General features: G+C 33.0%; 3 protein-coding genes across 4 annotated transcripts in view; 1 reads left to right on the top strand and 2 right to left on the bottom strand.

The window, feature by feature from the left end:
* LOC101511255 (subtilisin-like serine-protease S) overlaps positions 1-2656 on the bottom strand; it is a 6334-nt gene extending 3678 nt beyond the window's left edge. The window contains exons 1-6 of the mRNA XM_073370010.1: positions 2029-2656; positions 1766-1857; positions 1511-1608; positions 892-1044; positions 704-815; positions 2-313 (exon numbers count right to left, since the gene is read on the bottom strand). Of these exons, the coding sequence (XP_073226111.1) occupies positions 2-313; positions 704-815; positions 892-1044; positions 1511-1608; positions 1766-1857; positions 2029-2106 (845 nt within the window). The 5' untranslated portion in view covers positions 2107-2656. The remainder of the gene's footprint in view (position 1; positions 314-703; positions 816-891; positions 1045-1510; positions 1609-1765; positions 1858-2028) is intronic.
* A 147-nt stretch (positions 2657-2803) lies between these two features.
* On the bottom strand, positions 2804-10520 carry LOC101511576 (protein SUPPRESSOR OF K(+) TRANSPORT GROWTH DEFECT 1-like). 2 transcript variants are annotated; one of them, XM_004506101.4, is made up of 8 exons: positions 9721-10520; positions 8775-8880; positions 5853-6051; positions 3862-3930; positions 3707-3781; positions 3499-3597; positions 3253-3408; positions 2804-3156 (listed from the first exon to the last, which is right to left on the bottom strand). In XM_004506101.4, exons 1-8 carry the CDS (start codon positions 10190-10192, stop codon positions 3031-3033), a joined length of 1302 nt encoding a protein of 433 aa, XP_004506158.1. In that variant the 5' UTR covers positions 10193-10520; the 3' UTR covers positions 2804-3030. The 2 variants fall into 2 exon arrangements, with proteins under 2 accessions (XP_004506158.1, XP_073226110.1); XM_073370009.1 differs by lacking the exons at positions 2804-3156; positions 3253-3408; positions 3499-3597; ... (1 more) ...; positions 3862-3930; positions 5853-6051 and adding an exon at positions 6090-7013.
* Positions 10521-20594: 10074 nt separating this feature from the next.
* Positions 20595-24770, top strand: LOC101511905 (uncharacterized). The gene is made up of 2 exons (XM_004506102.4): positions 20595-21847; positions 24120-24770. The coding sequence occupies exons 1-2, from the start codon at positions 20673-20675 to the stop codon at positions 24124-24126; spliced, it is 1182 nt and encodes a 393-aa protein (XP_004506159.1). The 5' UTR covers positions 20595-20672; the 3' UTR covers positions 24127-24770.
* Positions 24771-25681: the final 911 nt, after the last annotated feature.

The following is a 25681-nucleotide window of genomic DNA, read 5'->3' as shown; positions in this document are numbered from 1 at the left end:
AGAAAGTATGTCAACACCATCATGAATGGCATCATCCATGGCAGACAAAACATCAGCATCACTGCACAATTCGAACCAACAGGCCTTGTAGATAGCAAGTCTTGCACTTGGGGCACCACCTCTAGCAGTTCCTTTGGCAATGCCAAATAAGCTAGCATTGACAACAATGGATCCTGCAATTGTGGATGCAGTGTGTGTTCCATGTCCATCACTATCTCTAGCTGACCTGAAGAAAATATTGTTGACAATGTCTTCCAGAGGACCAGTTTCTGCTTCAAACCCTTTTGAATAGAACCGCGCACCAACGATTTTCCTGGAAAGTCCAAATACCAGATAAGACGACATGAGTAAGTTTCATGTTCATGGTTTATTTACTTAAAATACTATGTATGATTGAATGTGTGTTCCGTCTCTGACATGTGTAAATGTCTGACATTGAAACATTTGATTATTTTCAATCATTTGTTATTTTCTTAAATTATTACTAGTATTTATGTGTCAATGTCTATATTAATGCTTCGTAGCTTGAATATACAGACTTGGTTCATAACGGATCTTAAGACCGGATAAAAGAATAGGGTTGTGTCAGGCGATTGGCAGCAAATGTAAAATTTAGTCAAATCTTTTATGATTATAAAAACTTGGTGCATCAATCTTAAGAACAAGTCTATGGTGGATTTTGAATTCTAAAATGTGTTCTTACTTGTTGCAATTTGCTAGTGTAAAATTATCACCAGTAACACACTCTCCCTTGAATTTCTCAGGCACAGGACCCAATCCATAATCATTGAAGCTTTCTGATTCCGGCCACACCCCTGAAAACCAATATGAGTTGAGTCATTGTAATCCAAAAGAAATAAAAAAAGGGAAAGTATCAAAGAAAGTAATTACCAGAGTCAATGACACCAACAATGATATTAGAAGTGGAATCCAGAGCTATATGGTTATTCTTGTAGACCGAGTCTAATCTAAGAAAATCCCAAGAATGTGTAGTGTCGAGCTTATTCATTTTGCTCTCAAAAACAGACACAACAGAGTTATATTCTGAAACATAATCCAAAAGATACTGTCAGAAGATAATCCAATATTCTGAAACAGAGTTATATTCAGAAGATACTGTCAGATAAAGTAAATGAGTATTCGGTTGTTCCATATGGATTATAAAGCTCCACATTGGTGCCACCCCATTAAATTTGAGAATCTACTATCAGATTTCTTTAAGGATTTAGTTGGTATGCATTGTCAGTATAAGATTTTTTACATTGTCATTCAATTATTATATATTATTGAACCATTCAAAATATTCGAATTTAACCAAAACTATCTATTGATTGTGATTGTTTGACAGTGTAAAATTTTACACTGACAATCTATAAAAATAAAACTCTTTCATTAAATGGAGACCAAAAAATTATAAATTAATTTCCATCTCTTATTCAAAGTGCTTCCTTGTCCAATATAGTGGAAGGAAAAGTAGAAATCACAAAGATATGATACTGGAATACAATACCTGCCAGCTTATTAGCTTGCTCTGGCGTAATCATGGCGGAGAAACCTCGAAAGCTTTTACTGTAATGGTGTAGAGCTGTTGCCTTTGCTTCACTGAGACTAAAATGTTAAAAGAATTAATTGATACAACAAGTTTATTTTAGCTTAAATGACTCCATTTTGAAATGTTCACACTTCACAAACATAAATCAAGCTTAATAGAACATAAATAGTAATGATTAAGATCAAGGAACTTGTGTTAAATCTATTGTCATGCCTTCCAGTAACTGAAGCTAGTATCTCATGGTTTGCTCTGATGACAGACTCTGAATTGGGGTGTGAATGATCTCCCATGTAAATTATATAATGCTGTATCAAGGAAAATCAAGCATTTAATTAAGCTCTGCTATTACTGTAGTTGATTTAAAACTAACAATATATTAGCATGATATAGGGAAAAATCAACAATAGAAGATATAGCTTATAGGCTATAGATGCATGCAGCTTACGTAGATAACATGCATGCAGAATAGTACTAACCTTTGGGGTGGATCCATTCACCAAAGTATATCCAATAAAGAGGAGAAAGGTGAAACTCAAAATTTTGGCAAACCCCATGATATGCAAAAGGGTTGAGGACAGAAAGCTAGATGCTGAAATGGTGACTGTTTTATGGTATGTGATTCCCCCATTTTATAAGATAGAGAAGCTTATTTATATGTCACAAATCATATAAAAAAATCAGTAGCCGGCTTTAAATGTTTCTGCTTATAACTTAGTGTGCATTTGGGATTCCAGAAAAAGGAAACTTAAAAAAGAATATAATATATTATCAATATATCTATGTTTGACGTGCTAGTAGCATTTGGAAGAATAGAAAAATGCAAATGTTGGATTCAGACTTGCATCATTCACAACTATATTGCTACTGATACAACTTACCAACATTGATGAATTCAAAAGATTGTTTTCTACTTGTCCGAACATGAAAGTTTATGGAAGAGAGTAAATTGCATATGCTTAGGGGCCAACAGCTATATGACACCATAATGCCTGCTCGCAGGATAAGCTTTGACTTTTCCAAGCATTTCCTCACAGATACAAACCACGTTTTGGAGAATTTACCCACTTTAGGAACTATTGAAGTATATAATAAAACTAGTTTGTCTCGTGTGGCAGTAACTTGAAGTATAACAGCTGAACATTCCTACCCATTTTTTAATCTTAAATAAAAGTACTCAAAAGTTCAAATTATGAGTATCTTTAAGTTTACTAAACCTACATTTAAAATACAGCCTAACATAAGCAACCAACATCACATACAAATTATTTTTCTGATTATTGAAGATTTCTGTTTTTATACACAATTTACGAGAAGTAAAATCAGCATCCACTTTCGTACAACAGGGGAATTCATATCCACCATAACAAATAAAAAAGATGTATTTCACTTGATCCAATAGCTCATTAAGTTACAAGTTTTACAAATTATAACAATATGTTTAAACAAGTGGTGGATCTTCGAAATAAAATCCATCAGCATTAACCTTCCTCTCCGAACTCCTTTGTGAATCTCTCATGAACCTCAAGGTCGGCTTTGCTTACAGTAGGTCTTTGTCTAGCAAGTACTTTGTCAAAATCGGTTCTTGATATAGGTGGAGGAAGGATCTGCATAGCAAACAAGAAAATTAAAACTATTATTCCCTAATTATCATTTAGATTAAGAAGTCAGAACTCTCAACAAAATCTGTATCATCTGAATACCTTTGAAGCAAGTCCCTTGGCAGCAAGATCCTGCATTGTAATTTGTACTGCATTTTGTTGCTTCTGTCCACATGGTATCCACATACCTTCTGGACTCTTATAGAAAAACATGGCATCTTGGGTTTTACGAACAGGTTCAAATAAAACATCCTTCACCTGTTGAAGAGATCCAAATACCTTCAAATTGAAACTCCTATAATAAAATGATAATTGCAACCCGACATGTCATATAGAAGTCAAACTTACGCAGACAGATACATCTGAACCTGAAAACCCCTCTGACTTGCGAGCCAAGTGTTCAAAATCACTTTCAGTCAAGTTATGGGGAGTATCTCCTAGATGCACCTGTTCTTAGCAAGCCATGAAAAAAAAATTGTTAAGACCAGTTGCTTGGTTCTGATAAGACCCACCCTTCAATAAAGTGAATAAACATAATCGTGAATATTTCCCTTGCCTTGAACATGTGTTGGCGAGCCTTTAAATCTGGCAGTGGAATATATATACGCTTATCAAAACGCCGCCTTATTGCCTACCATTAAAAGTTGATCAATCAAAACAGTATCTCATTGAGTCAATACGAGAACAAATGAACAACTATATTCATCTTACCTGGTCAAGAGCATAAGGTGTATTTGTTGCTGCAAGAACGAGAACTTTCTGATCATTGTGTCCGACACCCTACAAGGAAAAAGTGAATAAACTACATTATGACACTGGAAATAAATCTTATTTTAATCGTATATCTTATCATATATATATATATATATATATATATAAGGTGGTAATGTCGTAAATTTTTCCCGCCTAAAAGAGTGGAAATATTGTAATTCGCTTTGCATTTGCATTTTTTTATACAATGCTTTGCATTTACTTTGAAACTGTTGTCACATGCTTTATAACATCCTGTCACAATTTAGTAATTTGCTAAGCATTATCTTTTATTTTTGTAAATAAAAAAATAAGCATTTATTCCCACCTAAATTGTCTGTTTCTTTAACCACTTTAATTTCAGTTTCACAACAGTGCATATTATGCTTGAGTGTGTGATATTCACAGAGAATTAATAATAGTTTTTATTACGTTTCCAAAGATAAGGGTAAGTTTGGATTGGTTGTATAGGGTGGAATAAAGTTGACTATAATTGAATGGAATAGGCTAGTTAGAATTTAAACATGGATTTTATCCAATTTCATTCCATTCTATACCAACCACCAATCCTAATATGCCATAGTTCCAGACTGCAACCCCATATGTAGCTTGGTTCCACAAAGGCAAGGTGTTTTAACAGTTTTAATCAAATTGTATGGAAAAAAATTGAAGGGGGTTGGGAAAGTAATGATTCCATTCTTTTGTTCTGTATTCCTGGCAAGTATTTCTGCTTTAATTTTTTTACGTGCATCTTCTATGCTTTTTGTAGCTTTGACAGAGTTTTATCATTTACATTTGTTGTAACTAATGTTCTGATTTATTGTCTTTGTTGTGCATGTCTGATTTTTATTTTTTGTGAATATTTTACAGGTTATTACCTAAACCGAGTTAGTAATGATACTGTTGTCATTTTGCCTTATATATTCAATTTATATAGAGATAAGTTTTGGCCACATTTTGTTTTCATAAAATATACAGGATTTGAATTTTGTTCCCCAATAGTGTTTTTCATAAGAATTATAATTGACTTTGGTTCCTCGTTGGGGTAATAATTTCCTGCAGGTTGAGTCAAATGGAACCATTCTGTCAGCAAACTAGAAAGAAGTGGGATCAAAGAAAATAGAGGAAAGTACTCCTTATGGTACGGAGTTAAAGAAATGAGAATATTAATATATTTCCGGAGTAAATGGCATGTATACATTCTGTTGTGGGCTTATACTTCGGATGTTATACTTTCCTTTGCCATTTGCTCTCACGTTGAGATAGCTCTGTTTCAAGTTATACATATCTGACTCAAGCAGGTCTCGTCTTCCAATATCTTGCATTCTTTTGAAAATTTCCAAAACAATGCCAGATATAATAAGATATTTTGTAGCAATTCTAACAATGAAAGAAAACTAAGCCATTGTATTAGGTGGCTCTAGATGGCAGATTAAAGGTAATGATAGAGATCAAGATATTTTTCAAGTGTTGATTGCACAGTAAAATATAAAAAAAAGACGCAAAGTATTGATAAGAAGTAGAAGATGAATAAGCTCAACTGTGCACACCACAATTCAACTATTATGGGCACATATGCAGAGACGACAAAAATTGCTTCAGAAATTGTCAAAAAGAAACACTTGACTTGTCTTCTGGCAGCCAACAGACTGAAGTGAATGGCACCGAATACCTCCAGGTTCTTCAAACTTGAAAACCATTTGTGCCAGATGAAAAGGCAAAGCTACTAAAACATATCTTTTGAAGCAAAAGCATAAGACAACCATTTGCCTAAACTAAATTACCTTTGAAATTAAGAAAACAAACAGTTTTCAGTAGGATTGAAATTTTTAATAAATGATTCATCATATATGGGGTTCAAGCTTCTTGATTTGTTTCAAATAATGCAAATAGAATGTCAACAAAAACATTTTATTGTTCCTATCAAGATATCCCCACCATAAATTTATTACCTGCATCTGCACCAGAAGTTCAGTTTTAATTCGTCTTGAAGCTTCACTCTCATTGCCTTCTCCACGCTGACCACATAGAGAATCTATTTCATCAACAAATATGATAGAAGGTTCACTTTCGCGAGCCATTTCGAAAAGATTTGAAACCAGCTTTTCACTTTCACCCATCCACTTTGAAACAAGGTCTGATGAAGACACACTGGTAAAGAATTCAAAAGTTAAATATGCTGGAAAACATATGTCCACCTATGAAACAAACCTTCATTCATATAATAATGATATAAAAGACCTTTCTTCGAACACAGTCGCTGTGCAGGAAAAAGTGGGAACATTGCATGCTCACATGTGCAGGAAATAAATTAAAATCATGGTGGCTTCTAGGGTGAGGGCTCAATTAAGTCCCTCACCGGTGTACCACTAAACTTGACCATTAGATTAAATAAGTGCACATGATTTCATTAGTCATCACCACTTTGGATTCTTTTTCGTTCTCTCTCCCTTCGCCCATCTCACTCTTTATCCACTGCCTGCACTTTTTTTCTTTCTTGCTGTTCTTTCTCTCGTAACCACTTACAGATAATAACCCTTAATTTTATCCTTTTCTGTCATGTAAAGCATAACTAACGGCATTGGTGTAAACTTGGGTTTTAATTCTCCTACATTGACTTAAAAGTTTATGTCTTCGAAAAAATTGAGATACATGTGTTTTAGTTCACATTTGCTTTCTCCTTTACTTGAAGATCTGCAAGATCCCTCCATAAATTTCATAGTTTAAGCACCTTATGAATAAAATTGATGACAAAACAAGGATAAAGCCTAGTTGCAAACACATATCCAATCCACAGCACCTGCTATCTTCGAAAACACTACAGGATCCGATCCACAGATTTCATCTTCTTCAAAGCAAGGCCACCACATAGTCTGGATCGAGCATCCCAATAACTCGATCACAAAGTCGCACCTGCAAATCATGATTCCTGCGCCGTGCCCTGGCCACTGTGGGTCGGCATCCTCCACCACTACCCTGGTTCCGTGTGCCGCTCCTCTTCTCGTGCGACCATTGTTGTACCGGTTCCAGTGTTTGCTCCACTGGTTCACCACTGACGACCCTCGTCCACTCTCCGGTGCGTTTATGTTTGCTGTGTTATTGCAGCACTGCTCCTAAGTTGGAGATTGAAGATTAGGGATAAAATAAAAATTATGGGTTCAATTAGTGATGGGAAAGATTGTGTTATAAATGTTAAAACGTTCTCACTTTTATTTTTAATAAATCTTGACCATTGATTAAATCTAATGGTATTTTTATTGGGTTCCACTTGTGAAGGACTTAATTAACCCCTCACCCTAGAAGCCACCTAAAATCATATTAAAACAACAGAAACAGAAACTTTTTCGTACCAAGTGGGTTAGCTTCATGGAACAAGTGATCCCATCCCACAATGTTCTGGTAAGGAGCCAATATAAATCACCTTGAATAAACCTTTAATTATACTAAAGTTATTCTTAATGGTTTGATACCTAGTTTTCCTTTATTACTGGTGCTTTTAAGTGTCTTTTCCATTCACACCCTCCGATGAGACCCTGCCACCCTTTTCATAATAGGTGTTATTTTAACTTTCTTTTTAATGCTATCATTCCTAATCCTACCTTATCTAATGTGTCCAGCCACTGTACCATTCTCACCTATGCAATATACTGAGCTTAATTTATTGTTGGCTCTTTACCAGAGCATTCAATCGCATACGCAACATCATAAATATTGGTGTTGTGAACTTCAGCTTTAATGGATGGCACCATTCAATCAGAAATAACACCTCAAGCATTCCTTTATTTTATCCATCCCATTTGATTCCTATAATTAACATATCCCTATGTCCCAGTATTTTGTATGAGACCCAATACACTTAAACCATGAAATAAGTAGCATGGTATAGTCTTCAATTTTCACATGTCAGCTAGAATATGCTTCCTACTAAAATAAAATAACATTTCATAAATTCAGTTCTACTAAGATAAAAATCATGTACTTCCAAAGCTTTTCTCCACAATTCTAGCTTACCATTTACTTTTCCTATGAACGCCTTAACTAAGATAATATCATTTTCATAAAGCATGCATCACAGCACCAACTCTCGAACACTTCAGTAAGCACATAGAACATGAAAAAATAAGGGCTCAGAGTTCACTTTTCACTCTTGGTGCAGTTTTATATTCTTAGAAAGTCATTTATGGCCCCCTCCTGTGTTTCTATGTTACATGTAACCCATCATACACGTATCTTTAATTACTCAAATATAAACAATGCAATTGCAAACTCTTTTCCTCTATAGAATCTTCCACCATACCACTTTGGCCACTTCGTCATACAACTTTTCCAAATTGATGAATACCGTGTGTGGATCTTTCTAATTCATCCAGTTGCTCACCATCAATATACGTAGTCGCTATAAGGCTTCCACAATCAACCTTACTGGCATAAAACCAAATCATTTCTTTTTTGTAATGAGGATCTCTTGTCTTAATATCCACTAAATTACCCTCTCCAATAACTTCTTATTCATTAGTTTGGTCCCCTATGAATAATTGATGTGTTGTAATGCAGGAACCTAGTTCTTCTACTGGATAAAAACTTGTTCACCAAATCATTTGCATGGACAAGGGCAGTTGAGGGAGATGAAAACAATAATCATATGGACAGGATGAGGAGAGGAAATTGGAAGAACAGCAATCTTATTCTTAATCCAATAACTCAGACCACAAAGTAAATAGGGCAAGAAAGTCCAGACAAATTAGTCAATGCTACTTACGAAGTGAAAACTTCACAATGATAATAATGATATAATGTAAAATTATCCACAAAAGCAATTTCATCAACCAAACATTGTGCAGTACACATTGTTCAAAATAATAGAAAAAATTCACCTGAAAAATGTAGAATCAGCTTCCGTTGCAACAGCCTTGGCCAAGTATGATTTTCCTGTTCCAGGTGGTCCGTACAACAAAAATGCCCTCCAAGGTCGTCTTTTACCTGAAATAGACCATGGAAAACCATATTAAACACTTACAACAAATAGCACTTGTTCAATTGTTCCTTGTTTCAAACATCAATCAATCTATGCTAAGAAAAGTCTTCCCCTAATGACATGTGGCAGAATTTCACATCTATGTTTTCCGCCATTTCCAATACACAGGGTTTTTGTGTATCCCAAAACTTTGAATGAGAGGCTAATCACTGTTGTCGTGTGTGGCTGCCATTGGCTAAGCATCTTGGCATTTTTTGCACCACCTGGAATCAAACCTGAGTGAGCCAGGTCGACCCTTGCGTGTTTATTGACTTTACAACCATGGGACCCAGAGGCTTGGTTGAAGCACATGATATTTCCTACTAGTTTTATTGCATCGAATAATATTCAATTGCTCAAGAAGATTAAGCAATTATTTGAATTGACAGTGAATTTGGTAGAATCACGGATTCGCAATGTATAACACGGGGATTCTGGCAAAAGCTAAACTTTGGAGCTTCAGCAAAATTGCTCTATCCACCTGTCACCGTGATTTAATCAAACACACTATGATTTTAACATCTGTTTGTAGTGACTTATTTGAGCTTATCTACTGGCAAAAGCACTTGTGAGCTTGTTTGGGAGAGCTTATAGATGCAGCTTATGGCATGCTCATAAGTTGTTTTCATCTAATTTTCATAAGCTGTCTTGATAGCTTGTGAAAACAGCTTATAGCTATATAAAAATAGTTTGACTTGATTTTACCCTCTGTTATAAAAATAGCTTATACACAAGCGCTGTAAACTGATTATCCAAACAGGGCCTAAATGCAGCTAATGAAGATTATCAATCCAGGGGAAACTCACCAGTGAAGAACTGAGGAAACTTCACAGGCAAGATAACCGCTTCCTGCAAAGACTGTTTCGCACTCTCCAACCCAGCAACGTCATTCCACTTCACATTCGGCTTCTCCCTCACAATCGCAGAATTCAAGCCAGCCCTAAGCTTAGACTGCTCAGGATCCTCGCCATCTCCCTCACCACCGTTCTTGGGCTTCGTTTTGGGCCGCGTAGCAACAGCAGCATCCCCATTAGAAGCAGGCCCCGGCCCACCATCATCTAAAACAGCACGGATCTCCTCTGCACGGCGAAGATACTCTGTGAATTTCTGAGTGATTGCTTCTTTGATTTTGGGATTCTTTTCGTACTTGAGATGCGTTTTGAAATACTCTAACGCGTTCATGTATAGAGGGAACGCTTTTGCGTAGTTACCCGAATTGTCTTCTTGTACGGCTTGTTTGACGTACTCTATTGCTTGTTCCTTGAAATTGCTATACATCTTGTTCTACTTGTTGTTGTGGATCACGATAATTGAATATAGGGATTGAGAATTGTAGCGTTTATGGAAACCCTAGAGGTGGAACAACATCGTTTTGGGGAAATATTGGGATCGAATTTGAATTGGAATCATGAAACCCTAGAGGGTTTTTATTTTATGAGTTTGTGGAAAGAGAGAAAGTTTGGCGTTGGGATTAAGTAAACATTGGTGGCGGCTAGTAAGGGAAGGTTATATAAGAGAGGAATCTGAACAGGGACGAGTGAAACTTCCACGTTCAAATGCTCGACTCCTCAGAAAGTCGGAGATGCTTCATGCGTTGTATTTTTATTATATGCTTTTTACAATAAATACTATGGTTACAAAAGAAAAAAAATACCCTTTTTACATGCACTACACAATTAATTAAGATTTAAGAGTTTGTGTCCTCATAAGAAAAAATTAAAAGGAAACTGTAAGATTGAGAAATTAAAAGTAGGAATTTTTTTTTATGTATGAAAATATATTATAGAAGTTGTGTATTTAACATCTTGAAATATTAAAAAAAATTAATAACATTTAGAATTTACAAATGTCATTGTTAGCATGACCCAAAAATAAAAGACATAAAATTAAAGTTGTGATAACAACATCAATAGACAAAAAAAGTCCGGTGAAGTGGTATATTTGATCATATGGTAGGTTGATTAATGTATATCTTATTGGAGTTAATTTCGTAAAAATATGAGAGAGTGATTATCTCAAATAAGATAAGAATCTTAATGAACTATAGTACATGGATGACACAAGACAAAAATCAAGTGATTGTGAAAATAGTGGATCTACAAAAATAACGCCGTGATAGTGATAATTAACTATTTGTGTATCCTTATACAATTTATAGGTGTGTGCGTTATACTTAGCTGACATGTTAATCTTTGTTCTTATTTGAACTAGCAAGGTGTATTATCGGTGTTAGTGATATAGACTCTAAGCTTGATGTTGTTGTGGTGCTCTAGTTGAACACCTTATTTTCATATGCTTTTGCTCCAAATAAATGGTGTACCTACAAAGACATTATGATGTCGAAATAAGACCATGTACAAAAAAATAGAAAATATAGTAAGTAAATAATAAGGCGTATGGTATTTGGGGTGCGAACCCCTTATTTAAAAAGTATATAATCTAGTTAGTTTCTATTTTCACTCAAGCAGTTGTTCATATTATATTGGGATAAGCGTTGTAACTGAACAATTAGATATGTAGGAGCTCGTATCAGGTTTGATGAGCTCATTGGTATATTAAATAGTAGAGGTGCATTGGTACTTCTAGATCTCTTTCTTGTGGACGCGTGTGATTCTGGATTGACATCGGGTGTAGTTTATGTGATGCATCGTCCCTCACTATCGGCATGAGCACAATGGGTCTTATATTTTTCTGGACTTTGCGATTGGCCATGTTTACTCCTTTTAAATTGGGCTTATTTGGTGGTTTATCCATAATATATTTGGATTGGCCCTTTTAGACTCATACCGATTACTACCCAAATGAATGATGTGCCATTCTATATCATTGATAACACACACATATATTTTGAATTATTGAAAAATATAAAAATTGTAACAAGAATAAAATAACAAAAATGGTGAAAATAGAAATGGAATGACACTACAGTCTTACTTCTATGGAGAATAATAAATGACAAGCTTTAAGTGAGTGATCATCACAAGAAAACTTGATTTTAGATAAGATCAAAAGAGATGGTCTAATCTAGAACCAAAAACAGATATAATTTTCCAAATACACAAAGTGTTTTCTTCAACAAAAGTCTTCTCCATTTTATTACGTAATTCTCTCTATATAAAGGAAAGACTTTATTGGGTTGATTACAAGTAATACAAAAATCACAATAAACGAACATCAATTCCTATTTATTGCAATCATTATCATGTCTAGTAGTTGCACTAATTACATTGTCTAAAATTAATAAAAATGTGATTACAATAGTAATACAAAAAAACTCAAGAGTTACCTTTAGCAAGTCAAATCACAAGTTGCCTCTACTACAATAAAATGCTTCTACGTTGTGTTTTGTGCTCCACTTAAATACCACTCGTTTCTCGTGAATTAGTTCATTATTTATTTTAATTTAAATTAACAAAATAAAAAACTTTAGCCCGCTCATCACGTCATCAACTTTAAGCCAGTTTTTCACCATGAAAGAAGTTGATTTTGCTATTGAGTCTAAAAGACAAATTGTAGATAATTCTCTAAGTTTTTCAACGAATTAAAGATCACGTCAATCAGACATCTAAAGCTTCAAATATAGTCAAAATAATTTGATTCTTTTTATTCCATTATAAAATAACTTCTTCTTGTATTGTAAGAGCTTTATAGAATCTCATCACATACCATTACAAATCCTAGGGGTGGGCAAAAAAAAACTGAGAACCAAACTTATTTTAAAATCAATTTTTTTTAATTGGACCGGTTTTAAAAAGTAGAGGTGAACTGTAACCATAACTTAGTTTTAAATTTTAATTCTAACAAAATCCTAAAATCCTAAAATATTTAGAAATCATAATCAATGTTTCATATGTACAGAACCCTTAAGTCGAAATGAAGCCATGTCCCGTGGTCGTCGCAAATAGAAAAGTCATTTGTTTATTCTCTCTCTTTGCGCAATAATTTTCTATTTGGTCTTCTCTATTCACGTGATTTTGTTTGTCTAGTACCCTTTTCAGACGAGTTCACGTTTTTACCATCCAAAAGTTTGAAATGAAAAACTAATTATGTGTTGAAATTTTGAGTTCATGCATTTTATTCCTACCATGATTGATACTTTATTTTTTATTGTTTTGCTGTATTTTTTGAAAATTTGTGTAGTTTAGCTTTGTTTATCTTTGTATCTTTAAAGTTGTGAATTGATAATTACTTAAACTTTGTATTCATGTTTGTTGAGTTTTTTTTTTCTTTTGTATTTGTATTCATGCTTGCTGATTTTTTCTTTGTATTTGTATAATCAATAGCATTTGTTTTGTTATGAGTTAGGAATAGGTTATTTGCAATACATTTGTACTTATCAGAGTTGATGTTGTTTGCTATTTCTTTTTGTTGATTCTCTTCTCATAATGATATTGATGATGTTTTGCATTATATATAAAAATTTATCATAACATGCAAAGGGATAAGCTAATGTTAAAAGCAGGAGTGTTTGAAACAAGAACACAAGATAAAGATTGTATTGGATTTTAGAGAGAAATAATTAAAAATGTGATATTTGTCTTTGTTTTTTGTTTTGCTTTCGTTTGTATGGATGTTGTTGAGGATTATTACGATTGTTGCCTAGTAGATGGCTTTTGGTTCTTTGCAACATGTACTAATAATGTAGCGAAGATTAACTTCCTTGGTGATGTATGATCTTTTTAAAAACTAAGTGTGGTTTGGATTTGCTGATAATTTATTGGAGCTTCTTAGTTAAAGTAAATTTATGGAAAATAATTATGATGATCTTACTCACATTTTACAAAAAGTTAAATGAGAGAGCTTATGAAAAAATTAAAATATTGTACCGGAAACTCATAGTTATTGTAAGATATGTTTGATATATCTTTTGGAGAAGTTTATCCAAAATCGACTCTTAATGTGGTGCTACTTCACATTTTATGGTACGTAACAAATGGTGATATAAACAAAGAAATTCAATTGTGATCAAATGGATTTATTCAGAGATGGTTAAATTTATGAATATGTTCATTTTATTCATTGCTGCTTATCATTGTTTGCATATATATATAGTTTGTTAAGTGTTGGAATTTTTGTTTTCATTCTTTCATGCTTATGTGAATAGGTCGTCCTAAGTTGTTTACCAAGGAGAAGAAGGTTTTGTTGAGTAAGCAAAATCCCGACTTGGCAGATGCTACTTTATTGGTTTATTATTAATTAATAGTAGATTTAATTGCAGTTTTGATCTCCCTATTTTAGTTGAATCACAAAAGTAGTCCTCCTATTTTATTTCTCTCCAGTCTTGGTCACCAAATAGAATTTTGGTCAAAATGTTGATGAAATGTCATTTTTTTAAGTCACACAATACTATTTATAATCATAGATTTCATGTACAATTGTTACACCACGAGATCTTGAGGCATGATGTGGCTTAAATAAGCGCAAAAAAATGACATTTCATCAAGTTTTAGACCAAATTTTTTGTTTGGGGACTAAAACTGGGGAGAAATAAAATAGGATTACTTTCATGATTCAGCTAAAATATGGGGGATTAAAACTACAATTAAGCCTTAATAGTAATAGTATGTTTTAGGAAACTAACTAGTTGCGTTTATTTTTGGAAACTAAATAGTTATATTTATTTTAGGAAATTAATAATTTCTTGTCATGTCAATTGTAGTTCAATTTCAATTTATTTTTCATTTTGTTGTTGAAGGTTGTTTAGTTTAGTTCAGTTTATGTTATTGTTTTTATTTCAATTGATGATTAGTAATAGACTTTCTAATCATATTTATTTAAACAAATGTCGTCAATAGGTGATTACGTGGACTCTCAATCAATGGAGAATGAATAATATATTGTTACCACTTCAGTTGTCCCTCCTAGTGAAGCTATATCAGCTCCTCTTCCACCATTTTAGCGTAAAAATAGATCGCAAGCATGAAATCACTTTAGTGAAGTGCCTAATTCAGGTCAAAAGATCAAATGTCATTATTGTGGAAACCATATTAAATTCAATCATGGGACAAGAGCTATGATTGTGTCGCGGCTAAAATTTTGAGTATTTCTCGAATTCAATTGAGTCGCCACCAAAATTTATTTTAAAATAGAGAAAATATTTGAGAAACCTTAAATATAGAAAAAGGTATTTGAAACCAAATTTTGTGTTCGGGAGTTGATTATGTGTAAGGAATGTATTAGCATCCTACGACATCCGTTAAAATCCAGTTATTTATAATTAATTGTGTAAAATTAACGTTAACTTATATCAATTTTTTTCTCCTTTTTTAAATTGCAAATATAATATTTTTTTATATAAAATAATCTAGAGATAAAAGTGTATTTAAAATATAAGGGAAAAATAAATTTTTATTATTATGCTTAACAAGAATGCGATCTTATACTTACGTATCTTCCGGTGCAATGAAGAAATCAAAACTACATAGTTTTTTGATAGAAAATGTAAATATGTTGATTTTTTTTTAAAAGAAAGTATGTTTTGTTGTTGATAAAAATAATAAATGTTTTGACAAAAGAAAATGAGTTTGTTTGATTTGAATAATTGTTCTAAAATGTGAGTTTTAAGACTATTAAGTTGTATAATTCGTGTCTTAAAAATTCAAGTACTAAAATGATGTTTTATCGAGTTAACCCATTTAAGAATTGTTTTATTATTTTGATTATAAAAAAATAAAAAATAAAAAGCTTTAAAAGTTGTATCACTTGTGTTTTAAAAAACCTCAAATATTAAAAAGATGTCACATCTAATTAATCAATTTAAAAATCTATTTTAGATTAATTTTTTCATAGAAACGAATGTTAGAACTATCAAGTTATTGTAACTTGTGTCCTAAAAGATTAAAGAGATGTCATGTATAGTTAATCATTTTTTTAAAGTTCCTTTTATCCAATTTAGAAGGAAGTTTTAAAGCTATCAGCTTATCTTAATTTGTGTCTTGATAACTCCAAGAATTAAAAAAGATGTAATATCAAATTAATTATTTTAAGAAATTTTGGTTTAGTCAGAATAATAACAAATTAGTTATAGATGAAACCACTAAAAGAAACAAACAATCTAGAGAAAATAAGATTTGAGTCCATACAACCAAACAATTGTCTAGAATCCAAAAACCTTTAAAAAAATACAAAACAAAACATTAATTAATTAATGAAAATCTAAAACCTAAAAAAAGTGATATAAAAGAATATAAGCTTGTGAATGTTGGAAAAGAAAAAAAAACTGAGAGATAAAGAGAAACGAAAAACAACACATGGAGGAAAAAAAAAGAATGGTTAGGGAGAGTAAGAGAGAGAGCAAACACGAGAGATGGAGAGTGACTCACTAACTCAGATCTATGAAGGGGCGACGAAGAAGGCAACAATGCGCGACTGTGTTGGGCGGTTGAACAGTGGTCAATCACTAGAGTTGGATACACGATCAGCCGAAGATGGCGACAACAATTACGGTTCCTCTTATTTCCATTTCTTCTTCTTTGTTATGCTTTTCAATGAGATACGAAAAATGGGTGTGATTTTTATGTTTTATTTTTCTGGGTTTTTGTTTTCATGGTCGAATGCGTTTGTGGATGTATTGAGAAAAATAAAACAAGGTTGCTATTGGGTTTTTAAATTTTTGTTTAGAAAAATCTTCATTTCATGTTCTTTTCTGTTTTCTTTTCAGTCCTATTTTTTCTTTCTTTTGATTGATTTTTGGTCTCAATTTATAAACTAAAATGATGAATCTTTGAGTTCTAATTTAGTTATTATTATTTTTTTTGTAGCATAAATCAAACAACCTCAGATAACAAAGGAAATAAATGGTTCATCTTTTTGACTGAGTATACAAATGGTGAAGATGATAACCTTATTAGGATAAAAAATAAATTAAAATAGGGGATGATGTTGCTTGTAGAAGGAAAATAGGGAGAAGTGGTACCACAATAAAGTGTGGGAAGTCGTACAAGAATGAAAATGCAACAGTAAAGAAAGGAAAAGGAGGCGTGAGCAGAGAGAGTACTTTTTTGTTTTTGTTTTTGTTTTTGTTTTTTTAGTGCTAAATATAATGTAATAGGAACTAAATAAATATAGAATCAAAATTGGATCAAATTTATAAAATGATAATTTTTTAGACTTAATAATAATAAGTGTAAAATTTGTGTTAAACATCTTATTACTTATTTTTTGAAATTATTTTTAATTGGTGGGATAAGATTGGAGTATTACATTGTGCAGTTGAAAAGATGTAAGGATCATCCCGATATTCAAGAACACAAAAGGCAAAAAACATCTCCCTCAATAAAGCCTATTGAAGGGGAATTATGTGTTGTCTCTTCACCTCATTCAAAATTTAACCAAGAGGCATGTCGATTAGAGCTTGTGAAAATATTTGTGGGCGCATAGCTTCCTTTTTTATGCGTGGAGAATGTGTGCTTTTTGAAACTTTGGAAATGTCAGACAACCACGATTTGATATTGCATCACATTCTACATTAAGTCGTGCTATTTGGTCACTTTATGATGCGAAAATAGAAAGACTTAAAATTTTCATCTCAAAGCATTGTGAGAGAGTTTATCTTACGACGGACACATGAACTTCTACCAAATATATACTACATGTGTCTAACTACACATTTCATTAATTAAAAATGGAATTTGCATAATAAGAGAATCCTGAATTTTTGTCAATCACAAACCATATAAGAGAGTTCATGACTAAGGAAGTTGAAACATGTTTCAATGCTTAGGAGTTGAATCAGGTCTTTAGCATAACAATATATAATGCATTGTCTAACGACGTCAAAACTAAATTTATGAAGAAGTTGATGAATGCAAGGAACTGTTTGCTCTTGAACGGAGAGTATATCCATTTGCGGTGTTGCACACATATCTTCAGTTTGATTGTAAAGGAAGGTTTGAAAGGCGAGGACATTTCCACCACAAGAATATGCAAAGCAGTTAAGTATGTGAGATCGTCTCCTTTGATATAAGCAAGGTTTAACAGATGCGTTGAAAGGTATAAAATTTCTTATAAGGTTTCATATGTCTAGATGTGGAAACTAGATGGAATTCTACATATTTGATGTTAGAAACGATTGTGAAGTATAAAAAAAGTTGATTTGTTAGAAATTGTCGATGCTAAGAATGTCAAATAACTATCTAAGGATAAAGGTCATGTAGTACTATGCAAATACGATGCATCCCTTTTCAAGGATTTTCTATGACGCTACTATGCGTATTTCCAACTCTTCATATGTTACCAGTAATATATATATATATATATATATATATATATGAGGTATTAACCATTAGAAGAAAGATTTGATTATTAAGCGAGAACAATGATGCAAGTATAAAGTCGATGAGAATCATTATGAAAAAGTAAATATGACAAGTATTGGGGCAATGTTATCGATTATCGTTGTAATGGACTCGATTTGCAAGTTGGGATATGTAAACTATTGTCTTGATTATTTTTTTGAAGTAGATAGTGAGGCATTGAAGATGAAATTGTCATCTTCCTTGAAATCAATTTATCGAGAATATGAAGGCAGTGAAGAAAGTTCTCAAAGTATGGGATAATCACAACCAAATGATAATGATATTTATGGTATGGAATTGTACAAAAAAAAATCAATTGGGCAAAGAATTGATTTCATGTTTGAGCTTGATAAATACCTTGTTGAAGAGTGTGAACTTTATTTTGTTGAGTTTGACATTCTGAATTGGTGGAAAGTCAACTCAACTAGATTCTCCATCCTTTCAAGTGTTTCTCGTGAGGTGTTGGTTGTCCATGGGTCTACTATAGCATCAGAATCTACTTTCAGCGCTAGAGGAAGGGTGTTGAATCCTCATCATAGTAATCTTACACCTATGATAGGGGAGGTGCTTGTTTGCACTTAAGATTGACTGAAAGAATCTCATTTCTCATATATATTTGATGAGGACCTTGAAGAACTTGAAACCTTTGAGAAAGGTAATTTTCTTACAGTATTTTTAGTTCTACAAACTTTGTATTGTATTTTAAGTTTAAAAAAAAATAAAGAAGTACTCTTTTTTGCAGAGATAATTTCTCTAAGACTTTATGCAACGACATCTACCAACGTCATTAGTCTTGACGATTGAAAACATTTGTTTTTATTTTGTTTTCTATATGAGTTTAGGAATCACTGTATTTGAAGTAATACTTTGGAAGTAAAAGGATCATTTGAGTTTAAGGGTCATATTTTTTAAGACTATTTTCATATTTGGAAGTAATTTTACAAAATTGATGGTATTTTTTTTTTTTGAAAAATATTTTGGAAGACCTTAGACTTTGCATGTTTTGTAAGCCTTTTGAAAAATATATTTTATATGTAGATGATTTGAGCGAAATTTCAGTTATTAGCTTCATGATTTTAGAAGCATGAGAAATATGTTTAGATTTACTTAAAAGTTAACATGCTCTTTCTTTTTGTCAGGCATCTGAGTTTGAGGATGTGGAAAAATAATTGTATAATGTTTTTTTTTTATAATTAATTAGGGTAATTATGTAAAATTAGTCTATACGAAAAAAAACATATAAGAATTAAACCGGTTTAATTTGATATAAAATCAGTTCGGTTCAATATCATTCATATAATAATAATTTAGTTCAATTCGAACAAGTAAAATTAAATTAGAATCAATTTTGATTCAGTTTAAAGCACTACATTAATTCACTCATTTATAGAATCAGTTTGGTTCGACTTTTTAAATTGAAAACTGATCTAGTTCAATTTTTTCAAACTAAAAACTAATTTAATTCAATTTTCAACTTAAAACTCAAATCCTTATCTTAGACTTTTTTTAAATAATTTTTTTCGTAAATTTTGTGATGATTCATCGAACGTAATTGATAAATATGTATCATGTTTTTTAGAAACAATTTGGTTCCTCAAATGATATAAATTTCCAACTTCTTTCTCCTATATCTATAATCATTTGTCACTTTTTTTATTCCTTTATTGAATGTCGTATAGTATAGTGTCTAATTATTTTTCAATAGTTTGATAAAGAAAGTGAAAAAACAAGCAATATCAATGAAAGTTTTATCTTTTTACTCGAATATCAACAAAAGTTACTCAATAAATAAATGAGAGATTTCGACAATAAACCATACAAGACTAACAAAAAGAAACAAATGAAAATGTGTCATAAAAATCAATGTATGGTGGTCATATCTCTAAGACCATAACAAACAAAAGTTCGATATCATAATCATAGTAAGAATCTATAATCGAGATAGTAAAATAAAAATAAAACAAATTGTACCAAAGATAACAATATTTAATAAAATAAAAATAACAAATATAAAAAAGATCTTCAAAGCAGAGTTGGAATCTATCTAAGTAAAAAGTTCGAAGCCGTAGCCATTATCAGTCTTGGTCTTGTTGATAATCTTGAGACTAACATAGATTGCGCTTCAACAAGGTGAAGGAAAGGGAGAATGAACTCTAGAATAGTAATAGTATAAGTAGTAGGTAGTTTTTACTTCTATCTCTTCTATATTAAATATAAAATCTTCAAAATACACATAAATTAATTACTTTAGAGAATGTTGGGGGTTGAAGAATAAACTCTCTAAGTAGCATAGCTTGCAAAAACATTGTTGAATGCTGAAAGCCTGAAACCCAATGGGGACCCAATTTTCACAAAAAGCCCAATTAGTAAAAAGAAACTGGGCCAAGCCCATAAACGAACGACACACTTCGATTTTCTTTCTTCCTCTTCCACCTTATTCTCACTACATTCTGCAATCAACAATGGAAGAATCTCAGCATCACCACCACCACCACCACCACGAAGACCATCACACTCCAACCTCCCCTCAATCGCAATCACTACCCACAACCGGCACGTGCTGTAAGTGTGGCGGTCCCACAACCTTCGCACCACCACCAGTATCACCATCCTTCTCGGAAATCTCACCACCGCCAACTTACCGTCCCATCCGCGCTCCGGCGATCCCACCGGACCCAAACTCACAACGTGCCATCATCCTCGCTCCGGTCCCACAAGCACAACACGTCCCCATAGCTTCACCACCTCACCATTTTCAAATCCCAATCAAACGTATCCAAACCCCCGACGACATTCGCCGATTCCACGACTCTGATTCAGGGAAAAACTTCCTCGGGTTTATCGTCGCACTCTCCGAATCAATCCGCGGCCGGAAAATCTCCGATCCATGCCACCAATCCGAAACCACCAATACCATTGTTTCCATCCTCGAAACCCTAACCCTATGGATCGACGAAATTCCCCCAATTCAACAAGCCGCACGATACGGTAACATCGCTTACCGAACCTGGCACGAACGCCTCGTGGATTCCGGTTCCTCCCTCATGTTCCGGTTTCTCCCGGAGAATATTCATCCGGCGACCGTTGAACTCGTTCCGTATTTCTCCGATAGCTTCGGGAACTCAAGCCGAATCGATTATGGAACCGGACATGAAACGAATTTCGCAGCGTGGCTTTATTGCTTGGCAAGATTGGGGGTGATTGGAGAAGAGGATTACCCAGCTGTAGTAAGTAGGGTTTTTGTGAAGTATCTTGAATTGATGAGAAAGTTGCAATTGGTTTATTGTTTGGAACCTGCAGGTTCACATGGTGTCTGGGGGCTTGATGATTACCACTTTTTACCCTTTATATTTGGGTCTTCACAGTTGATTGATCATAAGTATATGAAGCCAAAATCCATTCACAACAAGGATATTTTGGATAATTTCTCTAATGAGTATCTTTACCTAGCCTGCATTGGTTTTGTTATGAAGGTGAAGAAGGGTCATTTTGCTGAGCATTCACCTATGTTGGATGATATTAGTGGGGTGCCTAATTGGAAGAAGGTTAACAGTGGATTGCTTAAGATGTATAAAGCTGAAGTCTTGGAGAAGGTTCCTATTATGCAGCATTTTCTTTTTGGCTCCCTTATTAAGTGGTATGTGTGCATTTTGGTTTTCCTATTTATTCAATTGTTTTGATTCTTTGTTTTATACGAGTTTATGTGTTGTTTAATTGCCTGAGGTCTTTTGGGTCAAGACAATCACATTTAAGGAATGTTTGGACACTATCTCCCTGCGAGGATTCGAACTGTGGTTCACCATGTTCTGGGAACTAGATCAAACCACAAATGGTTAATTGCTTTTATAGGTTATTCACTTGTTGCTGTATGGAATGTGGACATCCTATCCTATACTATTTATAAACCATAGTTGGGTTATCCAGCGCGTGACACCATTTCCACCTATCATAAATAGGAAGAGAAACCGCTTGGACATATACCATTATAGTCTTATATAGACTTCATGTCAGTGTCACTATGACAAAAGTTTCTTACCCGTGCTGAGCATGTGCCCCGTTTAAGTAGAATAATATAGTTTAAGAAAGTGAAACCATTATCTTAAAAAATAATCAATTCCTAAAACAGTTTTTTAATGAAAATTTTGCTCAGTAATGAAACAAGCCAAAAAACTTCAAATATTTACATTAAAAATAATACATTTTTGGATCTGCTTCTTAAAGGTGAATTGAACAATGGGGTGTAGTCTATCATAATCCATGCCGAGTCTAAGAGATCCCCTGATATCTATGATCACCAGTCATTTCTAGTGGTAATCATGTCCCATAAATTAGAAATTGATAACCATAAATTAGAAATTGATAACTGCTGAGCTCTTCTATAGAAATTACAAAAGTTAACTAATAACCTAAAGGCAATACTTTTGTTTGCTGCCCAGAGCAGCAATCTTGAGTTATGTGCTAAACAGTAGGCTAGAGTGCGAGTCATGAGTCTTCATATGTTTGTGCCTTATCATTTATAGAGGTTCTAGTTTGCAAACTAGTATTCATCTTATTAAACAAATAATTTTTATGGGTTAATTTATGTAATGAAATCAGGTCATTTTTTGCTTTGTCTGCCTTGATTGTCCATTAAGTTAATGCATGTCAAAAGCAGACTTAAAGAATTTGTTATTTGTGTTCACTTTTGGATGAATTTCATGTTAGTGGATTTTTATGGGCTTGTGCCTCAATTTTAAAAATACCAGAAAACAAAGCTTTGACTTTCCTACAAAGTTTGAACTCTCTCAAGCACCCTTTGCACTGTTCTAAAAACTCTCTTTCTTCCCTTGAGTGTTTTCATAAAGCAAAGATTCTCTCTCTCTCTCTCTCCACTCATGTTATTGACTTGCTGGGCAAATAATTAGATATTATTTAATGATGAAATTATGTGAACCGTTTGCTCCATGCAAGGATTGATGTTTACAATATTTGTTGTCAATGTTGATGCATTTCAATTAGTTAGACATGATTGCTAGGTCTTGCATTTACTTTGCTAGCAGATGACTTTTCAAAAAATATTGGTTGCATTGAATCACATGATTGTCAAGTATCTTATGATACATACAAATAATTTCTTGTTTGGACATAGATTGTAACAAGAAATCAAGAACCTTGATTCATTTTGATAAATCACAATTTGCCCCTAAACTTTGTGTAGTGAGTAGTCAGACACCTTTTTATTTGATTTTGTGTAGCCAACCACTATTCTTTTGTTATCTTGATTTAGGACTTTAATCTTGAGTAATTTTGTGGTTCGTATATGATATATTTCCTTATATTTTTGCACATGTCACCTATTTTTACCTTTTTTTATAGCAATCACCTGTTTTTACTTAGTAATCATGATTTTATTGATAATGTATCTTATGATTTGTAATAAGATTCAATTCACAATTTGGAAAATAGTTTTTATTCACGATTTATAATTCTATTTGATAAATGATAACCACATTGATTCACATTTGTGTGGTTAAAAGATCTGTGAGTAAATTGATGCACAAGAGATATCATATCAGGATGTAAATATACATCAGATTATGATGTGCTGCTGTCCATTAATGCATGGTAGTATCTAAAGTGGTGTTATTCTATATTCTTATGTTGAATCCCGTGTTTTTTATTTATTTATATTTCAGCTCTGCTTTAAACTGTTTCTATAATCATTTGCTTCATAAACTTTACATCTTTGCCATAAAAGTCAGGCTGACTTTCCTGAATATGTCAGCCTATGCCCTATGGGTTGATAACACAGGTCATGTCTTTCCTAGCATTCGGAGATGATTAGTGTGCATATTACTTAGTGTAGTATATTATTTTTACCTTCATGTTTGAATTTTTTCCTAACTCCTGATTTTTTTTCCTTCTGCTAGGGAATAGTGCTTTGAGTCACTTTGCTGAGGCGAAGCATACCAGGTTGATGAAATCGAATATAGGAAGTTATTAGAGTATATTATATATATATATATATATATAACAGTTATATCGTTGATTTGATATGCTCACTTTGTTGAAGAACTTGTTCTCTGTAAAAGATAATGGATAGAGTTTCTTCCTATTGTTATATGATGACCTAGGTAGTTAATCCCAGCGAGATCCCGCTGTCCCAGTGCGGTGCAGTGCCTGACCGCGACGGCGTAGTCCGCGACAGCGTGAAACAAGATCCCAACGAGATCCGGGTGAGATCTCGCTATTCCAGCATAGTTAATCCCAATGTTTCCTAGCGAGATTCCGCTATTATTTCTTTCTTCTCTGTTTTGTTGTTTCTACTTTCACTTAGGAATTTCACCTAGGAAGAAGAGGAAGTAGAATATGCTAATGAGGATGATGCTTATCTTTGATTTCTATGCGAGAACATGCATTTGAGTTTTAATATTTAGTTATTTTATTACTCTGTGTTAAAGACTTCAATATGTATCATCTCTATTTTCTTGACTTTTGTTGGTATTTCAATGTATGTTTTGACTAAGAGTAAGACTTGTGGATTCTTATTACTAATTATGAATGTTTCAGAATTTGAGTCATTTGTTAATTTTGAATTAAATACATGTTTATATAATATTATTAATATAATTTGCTCACAAAAATAGTCATAAGTGCTGCTATTTAGGATTAACTACCTAGATGATGATTAACGAAAATGTTTGCTCCTATCCCAAGAATGGTCATAAGCACCCACAAGATCTGGTTAATGTATTTATTCTACTTCACTAGACTCTTGCTCCTGCATTTCCTAAAATTTTGAATTTTGAGCAGGTCCCCTCTATGTATCTTGGTGATGAAATTTGGAAATTATAAAAAAATTCTAGTGAATAAATAAGTTTGAAAATTCACTGCTGGTTTCAGTTTGTCATTGAATGTGCAATTCAGTGATACATGAGGTAGAACACTGAAGGAGTTGCAGAGTTTAATCTCTGCTTCGTCCCATGCTGTTAGCGATTTCCCTTTTTAAAAAACAACTGGTTTCAAAACTTTATATTCTTTTGACTGTTAATTGTTTCCTTTTAAACCCAATAATTGTTGTTTGGTTTGGGTTCAGAGCTATACTACAAAAAGCGTATCAGCATAGTTTGTGGTTTTTATTTTATTGTTTGATGATACATTCCTTTTTTTATTGAAAAATAACAAAGATACAAGTTACCAAACAAATGCCACAACTTTGGACTTAATTTGAAGACTCTCGCATTCCAAAGAAAAGAAGAATTGCAAACTGTATGAGATTGAACTTGATAGTTCGTACGTGACAAATAAGAGGGAACTGAAAATGATGGGCAACGGTTTGTAATTTCATAAAAATTAAAGGATATAAAAAGAAAAAGGAAGCTGTGTTAAGAACAGCGTAGCCTTCGCCTTAAAAATGTAATAATACTATTTGTAATTTAAAAGACTCACATGTTAGAGGGACAAAAAAATATTTATAATTTAAAAGACTCTA

The sequence above is a fragment of the Cicer arietinum genome, chromosome 6 (assembly GCF_000331145.2).
Source record: "Cicer arietinum cultivar CDC Frontier isolate Library 1 chromosome 6, Cicar.CDCFrontier_v2.0, whole genome shotgun sequence".
NCBI classification, from domain to species: Eukaryota; Viridiplantae; Streptophyta; class Magnoliopsida; order Fabales; family Fabaceae; genus Cicer; species Cicer arietinum.
The sequence above is the reverse complement of the archived record's forward strand: the minus strand, read 5'-3'. Positions and strand labels throughout refer to the sequence as shown.